We start from the raw sequence: 9,890 nt of genomic DNA on the forward strand, positions 1-9,890 counted from the left end.
GGTGTTTGTCGTTGACTTTCATTTTACTTTTGTCCTATCATATAATTGGAATGCATAGCTTACTTTTTCAGTGACAACCACTTACACAGTGTTTATTTTATCTTGAAATTATAAATTGTATAGAGCAAAATAAACATTGAATCATTGGTTAGATCCATGCCTCCCTTTCCCGTTTGTGAATTGCTTCTGCAGCACTATTGAATGATTTGAACATTAAGCCACATTTCATATTCTATCCCAGGAACCCATTACCATGTTTCAAACTCTCCCAAAATATGGATAACTGAAATAATAATTATTCTAAAGTTGTGAAATAGCCACTGTAAGTTCTAATTATGGCTACAATTGAGAATGGACATTTATGTTTATTAATAATTATTTATTTTAAGGGCTTTTTTTTGTTTGATACAACTTTTCAAATTTAACTTATGTTCATTAACTACAAGTATAAAGCTGCTTAGTTATGTTAAATTGACTTCCTAAAAATTAAACCGTAAATATATTTTTAAAACACTTATATTTTTATGTGTTCTAATTTTTGCTTCTTGACTCCCTTTTCTATATGGAAACTGCTAATGGAATTATAATAGAAGAATAATATCTAGTGAATAATCTTTGTTATGTTTTATCTCTTTTGTTAAAATGTATATGTGTTCTTCCTTCCTTCCTTCCTTCCTTCCTTCCTTCCTTCCTTCCTTCCTTCCTTCCTTCCTTCCATCCATCTATCTTTCACTCAGGCTAGAATGAAGTTGATCATAGTTTATTCAGCCTCAACCTCCGCGTCTCAAGGAATCATCTTACCACAGCCTTCGACTAACTGGGACTACAGATGCGCACCACCATACCATGTGACAATATTGGTAAAATTTTCCATAATAAGAGAAAGACACTTTGAAATATGTCCAGTTCATAATTAAACTTGCTATTTAAAATAAATCTTTGCTACTTTTTTTGCAGAGCTTAGAAACAAAACTCTTTATCTTTCAATATATTATACCCTAAAATATGTTTCAGTTTATTATAGAGATTTGATTCTCATTAGTTAAAAAAAAGAAATACAATCCTTAAAGATAGATTGAACATAAAGAAAACATTTTTACAGGCAAACAAAAAGCATGTCGATATGTGTACCTAAAATTAGAGATAATTGTATTTAAAAATATTAACATGAGGCTACATAGAAAGGTTACTCATCATTCTCTTGACATCATAATAATGATTGATTGTGGTTAAATATTGTGATCAGTTCTACTTAGATATGGTCATGAGCACTTTTTACAATGCAAATAATTGGTATTTTGAAGTTCCTGGGTTGTAATGGAGCTGTGTAGTCTATTCTTTACTAATTTGGCACAATGAAGTAATCAGCCCAGAACAATAAACTATGTAATTAATCTCATGAAGCCAACAGTTGTATGTAAATGCTAGTGATTTATTTCTTTGCATATTTGAAAGTTTAATTTCCATTTCTGCTCTGAAAATAATTTTGAAATAAGTTAATATATTAAAATATAAATCTAGCTTAATAAATTATTATAAATATAGTAGATATGCTAATGTTATTATGTATCTTCAATCCATATTTGAAAGAGATGTACTTTAGTTATTATCTTTAATACATGTTTCACTTTGTATTTGAGAGAACAATTATATATCATTTAAAGGTTCAAGGCTAAGTGTTACCACCAATCAAGAATGAATATGGATGGACATTTAGGGCAAATATGTTCAGATAAAAAAATGAAACAAAATACTGATATTAGTTTCATGGCATATTTTCTTCTTTTTCTTTTCTTTCCTTTTTTTTTTTTAATTTTTTTTTTATTTTTTGCTTTAGTAAATTCTTACCTGTCAAGAAAATAACACAGATATGTAGAGGTAATTGGTTTTGTCCAGTGCCTCCTAGCAGGGAAACATGGGAGGAAATATGATGCCTTTGTATCTTTATTTCTTTATTCGTTTTTTATTTCAGTAGGTTTTAGGGGAACAGGTGGTGTTTGCTTACATGAATAAGTTTGTACTGAACACCAGACTAAAAAAATTATTGAAGAAATGGTACAGATAATATAAATATAGATAAATGGCAAAGTACTTTTAATTCCATTATGAATTCTGGTTAAATGTCTCCATTTCTCCCATTAATGACAACTAGACAAGCTGGTTATTTTTAAAAAATCAATTTGATGCAATCAGAGAAGTAACATAAAGAATGATTTTTAGGCCCAGGTCTACAAGATATCCAGTTACAGAAGTGGCCAATATCAGGTGCTGCTTTCTCCATAGCAGTCATTGCTTTTATTAGAAAAGGGGCTAAAGGGCTCAGAAAGCGTTTTGAGATCTTCCAGTGTATACAGAGAAAGAGGCTGGAGACCAGGTCCTGTCAAGGTTTGGGGCTCTAATGACACTACGGTGCAGGTAACACCTTGGACAGCTTCAACACAATGGATTGATACTTTCATGTTCTGGAGAAATAAATGCTATCCTAGAGCTCTATCACCAGTGAGAAATGTCACTATATTTCATGAATGAAAGCTAAACAAGGACATATTTCACATACACATGAAGATGAACTATAAAGATTTAACAAGGCATGATTAATAAATAAGGTGAGACTGATAGCATTGATATGTAAAAATGCTGAAAATAATATACATCTACATACTATGAAAATACACAGTAACACCAGCATATAAATCAGGAGGAAGAGAATTGTTCCAAAATGTCTTTCACAGTTGCCAAGAAGATAAAGGTGCCAATCTATAATAGACTTAGAAAAGTCAAGTATACATGTTTTAATATTTAAAACTGCTAATGGAGTAGAAAAAAATTATAAAGCTCTTAAGATAATGGAGGGGCAGGTAGAATAATTAAAATACTCAGCCGTTCTAAAAGACAATAAGAAAAGACATAAAAAAGATGATCAAGCAGATAGAAAAACTAAAAGAACATAACACATTTTAAAGTCACATGTTAATACTTATGTTAAATGCAAATAGACCAAATTTCCTAGTTAAAAAACACATTTTTAAACTGAATAAACACACACATACACACACAGAGAAGGTACTGAGATTATATATTTAAAGTATTGAAAGAAAATAAAAATGCTAGCCAAGTCTACCGCATCTAGCAAAACTCTTCTCCAAAAATGAGGGAGAAATTAAGAAATTCTCAGATAAACAAAAGCTGAGAGTACTCATTACTACAAGACTTGCCCTACTAAAAAATAAATATGAAAAAATGAAGTGGATCCTTTCATTTGAGATGAAAAAATGCTAGACAGCAATACAGAAGTATAAGAAAACATAAAGTTCTCCAATAAAGGTAAATACATGGACAAATATGAAACTTGTATTATTGTAATTTTGGTTTATAACTCAATTTTCAATTATTTTATAAAATTTAAAATGCAAACATAAAAATAACTATAAATCCACATTAATTGATACACAATATATAAAGGTATAATTTGTGACATTAATAACATCAAGCAGGAGAGTGCAGAACTATAAAGCAGACGTTTTTCTAGCTGGGCGTGGTACACACCTCTGGTCCCAGCTACTCAGGAGGCTGCAGGGGTATGTTCACTTGAGCCTAGGAAGTCCAGGCTGCAGACAGCCATGATATACCACTGTACTGAAGCTCAGGTGACAGAGTGAGACCCTGTCTCAAAAAAAAAAATACATAATTGTTCTTATGAGTTAGAATTTAAGCTGTTAACAGTTTAAAATAGACTGGATATAATTTTTATATGTTTAATGTAATCCCTATGATAGTTTGACGGTTACAAATGGAATATTTTAGGAAAGTTTGATATTTGACCTTCAGCTAATAATACAATAATTGAGTTCATTATTGGGAATTTTAATAATTTTTGGAGATATTTTCTAAGGCTCTTAAAGTGACAAATCTTGCACTAATTTTTTTGTCTTTATTATTATATTGATTTTATCGCTTTATATTCGAATAAGCCACTTTTGTTCTTATTAATCCAGTAGGTATAATAGAAAAATTATTCATCGAGTCATTCATTTGTCTTAACAATATTCCTTCATATATTTTGAGCATAAAATATATTTTTGACATATATCATTGGTGTAAAAATAATTTAGTGATGTTTTAATATGAACTTATATATTTATTTGCAATATTTTATGGTCCTGTGTCTACGTCTATACTCACTTCCAGACACAGGATTACTTACATTCTATCCAATTTTCTTGTTTTTACAAGGTATCATTTTACTCAGTGTTTTGGAAATTGAGTAGAAACTACAGTATTTATTCTAATTTTGAAAGGCTTGTGCTTTATTATAAAATATCTTGAAAATAAATATGTCTTGAGAATGTATTTTTTATATATAATGTTATATTTATGTTTTCAAAAATAATTATGAGTGTTTTTTCACAGAAGCTTCTATTATGAAATATAGAATATGACTCACTTGTTAACTTTAACTATATGTGTACAAACAAGGCTAATGACTTTAGTATTAAGAATATATTGTTTGTGAGATATTGATTTAATAGCTCATTAAATATACAAATTATTCTGACTACATATATCACTGAACCTTATCTCCTTCTCAGGTCAAATAAATAAAATATTGCCCAAAACAGCTAAATAGTAAACTTACATCTTTTAAAAACTTGACACATTGTGTATGAGTCTAGCTTAGACTTAAGAAATATAGAATATTTATTAAGGTATTTATAAATTTCTTCTCTATGGCTAAAATTCATAGGCGTTTAAAAATATTTTATCCAGTGTTCTATCCCAGTCTTGTTTGTTATTACCCTTTCTGCAATTCAAACCTTAAATTTCTGCCATTAAATAAAAGTTTTATATTTGATCAAAAGTACTTTACATCCCTAAGCTATTCGTTTATTCCATAGTGGTGAGGTATTATGGTTTAAGAGCTTATCAAAGTGAATGGACCATCTTATGGGATCAATTGTAGTTTTTAGACTTTTAAGTATTAAATTGTAACAATGTATTATTTTGAGTTGAAAGTGAAGAATTATTGATAAATGGAGACAATCCAACCTCAGATCTACCCTTGGCTTGTATCTGCTACATCCATATACTTCTCATCAGAACTTCTGTCAATCCAATTGATAAACAAGAGTATTTAATATCACCTCAGGGTCACATTCAATATTTATTGTAACAACGTGACTTTCACAACATAATAAAACTCTTGAAGGTTTAATTTTCCCGTCAGTAAAATGGGATAAGTTCTACCCAGTTTTGGTGAGGATGTAAAACAAAATAGCTGTAGGTCTCTAACGTATTAGGTATTGAACAAATAAGAGCATTTCCCTCTCTCATTGTGAAAGTCAGTCATTGTACATGTTTGTTTTCTGATACCACTAATACATCCTATAAGTAGGAAGGCAGGATCTTTTTTTTCTTCTTCTGATATATTTTTCTGCTTCACCCACAGACATGGTCCCTGTCACCATCCACCTCAACTTCATGTATCTTCGGCTTCTACCTTTGTAACAAGTACATGTATGTAAATAATACTATTAATAACATTTGAAACTGTCTACGTTTTACATAAAATAACATGCCAGAGGTTTTTAAATACTATAAAATCTGCATCTTCAATTAATAAATTAAAAAAAGAAGAAAATTATTTTAAATAATCAAATATTAGTACCTAAATGTTTCAGAGTCAGATTATGGAATAGCCTCAAAGAAATTACATTTGCTGAAATTCATTAGTCGATTATTGATTACATGTCTCCTTTTTGGGGACTCAGTATCAATGGTGAAGTTTAAAAACATATCTGGGTCTGCAAACAGCAGCTTCCTTGGTAGTGTATGCAGCCTGTTTGTTGTATGGGTTGCTCTAAGGGACCTTGGAGACAGGCCTTTCCGATGGACATTCATGTTTCTAACTTTGCACTACCCCAATGTAGGCTCCAAACAGGCATGCGAGGTGCTTTTGGAAAGCCCCAGGGCACTGTGGCCAGGGTTCACATTGGCCAAGTTATCATGTCCATCCTCACCAAGTTGCAGAACAAGGAGCATGTGATTGAGGCCCTGCGCGGGGCCAAGTTCAAGTTTCCTGGCCGCCAGAAGATCCACATCTCAAAGAAGTGGGGCTTCACCAAGTTCAATGCTGATGAATTTGAAGACATGGTGGCTGAAAAGCGGCTCATCCCAGATGGCTGTGGAGTCAAGTACATCCCCAATCGTGGTCCTCTGGACAAATGGCGGGCCCTGCACTCATGAGGGCTTCCAATATGCTGCCCCCACTTAATACCAATAAATTCTACTTCCTGTCCACCTAAAAAAAAAAAAAAAAAAAGAAATTCCATCTCAAAAAAAAAAAAAAAAAAAAAAAGAAGGTATATAAGCTCTGGAAAACTTTGTAATTTTGAGTTGGTCTGGAGATATTTTCCAGGCCTTTTCCTTGTAACCAGTTACAGAAATAAAAACTCCCTCCTTTCCCCCCCCCAAAAAAAAAAAAAAAAAAAACATATCTGGGTATCCAGTTGGTCATGTGTGCACTAGCCAAAATAAACAATTTTAGAGTTCAGAGTACATGGGTTGAAATTTCATCCCGGCCGGGCGCGGTGGCTCAAGCCTGTAATCCCAGCACTTTGGGAGGCCGAGACGGGCGGATCACGAGGTCAGGAGATCGAGACCATCCTGGCGAACACGGTGAAACCCCGTCTCTACTAAAAAATACAAAAAACTAGCCGGGCGAGGTGGCGGCGCCTGTAGTCCCAGCTACTCTGGAGGCTGAGGCAGGAGAATGGCGTAAACCCGGGAGGCGGAGCTTGCAGTGAGCTGAGATCCGGCCACTGCACTCCAGCCCCGGTGACAGAGCGAGACTCCGTCTCAAAAAAAAAAAAAAAAAAAGAAAAGAAATTTCATCCCAATCTTGTATGTCCTGTATGACACTAGGAAAGTACTAAATCTCAGTTTTCCTATCTATAAAATGGTCTAGCAAAAACATACTTCTCAATGGGTTATTGTGAGGAAAACCATCAACAGGATAGTGGTAATACGCGAAGCAAATAAATTTTTTTTTCTTTGTGTGTGTGTGTGTGTTTTTTTTTTTTTTTTGAGAGGGAGTCTCGCTCTGTCACCCAGGCTGGAGTGCAGTGGCAGGATCTCAGCTCACTGCAAGCTCCGCCTCCCGGGTTCACGCCATTCTCCTGCCTCAGCCTCCCAAATAGTTGGGACTACAGGCACTGCCACAATGCCCAGCTAATTTTTTGTATTTTCAGTAGAGACGGGGTTTCATCGTGTTAGCCAGGATGGTCTCGATCTCCTGACCTCGTGATCCACTCGCCTCGGCCTCCCAAAGGGCTGGGATTACAGTCATGAGCCACCGCGCCCAGCCATAAGTTTTAACTATATGTAATTTACTGAAGTCTTTTACCGCGTCATCTGAACTTAAAAAAAAAAAACAAAAAAACCCCAAAAAACTTTATCTACATTAAAATAAAGTCTTATGAAAAATGTTTTAGTCAAATTTGGACATCGTAGAATTTAGCTAGCATAGTAGATGAGATAAATAATAAAATCTAGTAACAATAAAAACTACCTATAATTAATCACTTACAATGCGATAGACCTCTTAGTAAATCCAAGCACTTTTTTCCCCCTTTGGATTCTTTGTCAGAGCAGTACTAAACACCAGTGTATATTTCGGTGCTAACTTTGGTTATTACAATTGCTGCCTCTGCTGCATTTCTTTATAACAAGTTTGAATTAAACAAAAGTGCTTGAACATTGGAAAATTTTAACCTGATGAAAAGATTCATATTTTATTCATCATGTGTTATAGGGTTTATATGAGACTGTACAAAATTTATGCAGCTAGTGTTAAAATATTTAGTCATAAGGTAACATAAAAACTTTTAGTCATAATATTATTCTATGAAGTATGCATGACTGTGTTATATTTTAAAAATATATATGGATTTTTAAGTACGTATTTTCAGTTTTCTCTGACAATGTTTTCATTTTCATTTTTTTTCCAGATTGACCAGTACTTAAAACAACTGCAAAATACATGTATTTTCTCAAAAACAACTGCAACAGTAATGGACATTGAGATAGTAAGTTTCTTATTCCTCTTTATTTAAATTTGTAAAGCAAAGTGGCAAATTAAAACTGAGATACTATTATATTCAATTCATAATTTGATGCAAATGAAAACTTTTTTTACAAGGTAAAAAATAACTGAAAAATGAGTAGATCCAGCGCAAGTCAAACAATGTAACCATCTTCAGGCAATAACCTAGTAGGCCACTGTTGTGGAAACAGAGGCTGGAAGGAACACATAGATTAACTTAAGTATGGGGCTGCAAACTTAGTATTTTAAGCCATGTGCTTCATACATAAAGTATTGAGGTATTTTTGTGGTTTTTCTCAAAACTAAATAAATTCACTGAAATTTAATCAGCCTGAATAGCCACAATGTTTTCAATAGAGCATTGTAAATTTTGAGACATCATATTTGCTTTTTTTTTTTTTTTTTTTTTTTGCTAGGGTCCCAAGTTTTCCTATATTCAGGCTCATGTTACAGTAGTTTTGTTGTGGGATTACATTCCTAATTATTGTGTGTTAAAATGATGCATATTATTCTATTCATGATTTTCCCTATTCTCCTCCTCTTCAGCTATTTTCTCTCCTAATATAATTATAAAGCATAAATTAAACAATTGAACATATAATAATTAATGCATCCATTACTAATAACTCTATCATCATCTAAACCATCTCTTGCTTTTATGTTGTGTAAGTAAAGTAATATAGATGCCTAAGAATGTCAAATGACTATGAATTAATTTATTTGCCTTTGAACAACAAAGTCCTTACAAAATCAAGTCATTGTGAGGAAACAGAAATACTCTCAAAGAAAGTGTCACTTATTATAATGTTTAAATACAAAACAACTAAAAATAACTGTCTCATTGATACAGTTATTGTACTGGGAATATTGTACTGGGTGAGTGAGTTTGTACTGTGAGTACATTGTATTGTGATATTGTACTGGGAAAAGGATAATCAGATTCAGAGAAGTACTTTTATGTGTACTTTTCAATTTTTTGGTTTTTCGTGTGTCATCATATAAATACATACATATACAGATACCTATATAGTAATTCTAGTTAAATTAGTGGATTTAAAATATGTGAGCATTTGATTATATTATTTTAAAATTGTGTGTTCATTCTTCAAAATATAACAGTGGTTATAACTGTGGTCAAATTAATTGTGGGTTTTAAGGGGTACTGTATAATTTAGCATGGTACATGTAAGAATATTGGTGGGCTTTATACTGATATGATGAACTATTTCTGTGATAGAAGGAAGATGCACAGCCACAAGAATTATAGAATGCTTTCTGAATTTTTTTTTTTTTTTTTGGTAAGCTAATATAATCTATATTGCCATTCTCTATGTCCCTGTCCCAAAAAATAATTCAGGTAAACAAAAGACCTGCAGGTGTCTGATCTTATCCAAAAACTGAAACACAACAAATGAGGTGATTAAACTAAAAGGCAAAGAAATATAGAAAACTGAAATGAAGTGTATACTGATGTGAGATAATGCTGGTAACAACATCAGTATTCATACCATAAAATAAATACATGATTATTAAATAAATTTTAAGATAAGTTTACAATATTTGTGAAAAATATTGATTTGCTGTTTGGATAGATGTTGATTATAAAATGTAGACTCTCTCCAAATCATCAAAGAATTATTTAAAATATACAGTGAATCTGACCAGTTTGTTGACTAATATGACTAGCTGCATATTAGATATCTTTTTTGAAACATTGTGTACACAGTAAAGATTTAAGAGAATCAAGGTTATGACTATTGACTCTAAAGCAATAGGCGAACAGTTTGCC

At 32.3% G+C, this 9,890-nt stretch overlaps 1 protein-coding gene and 1 pseudogene across 1 annotated transcript; both read left to right on the forward strand.

Annotated features, from left to right (window-relative positions):
* The first annotated feature begins 5,779 nt into the window (after nt 1-5,779).
* Nucleotides 5,780-5,879, forward strand: LOC115896683 (annotated as a pseudogene).
* On the forward strand, nt 5,808-6,319 carry LOC104680844 (60S ribosomal protein L10-like). Its single transcript, XM_010386931.2, has one exon. It carries the CDS (start codon nt 5,830-5,832, stop codon nt 6,241-6,243), a length of 414 nt encoding a protein of 137 aa, XP_010385233.2. The 5' UTR covers nt 5,808-5,829; the 3' UTR covers nt 6,244-6,319.
* The last annotated feature ends 3,571 nt before the right edge of the window (nt 6,320-9,890 follow it).

The sequence above is a fragment of the Rhinopithecus roxellana genome, chromosome 3, assembly GCF_007565055.1.
Source record: "Rhinopithecus roxellana isolate Shanxi Qingling chromosome 3, ASM756505v1, whole genome shotgun sequence".
NCBI classification, from domain to species: Eukaryota; Metazoa; Chordata; class Mammalia; order Primates; family Cercopithecidae; genus Rhinopithecus; species Rhinopithecus roxellana.

Excerpts from the sequence above, each read along its gene's own strand:
- LOC104680844 (XM_010386931.2), top strand. The coding sequence starts at position 5,830 with ATGCAGCCTGTTTGTTGTATGGGTTGCTCTAAGGGACCTTGGAGACAG.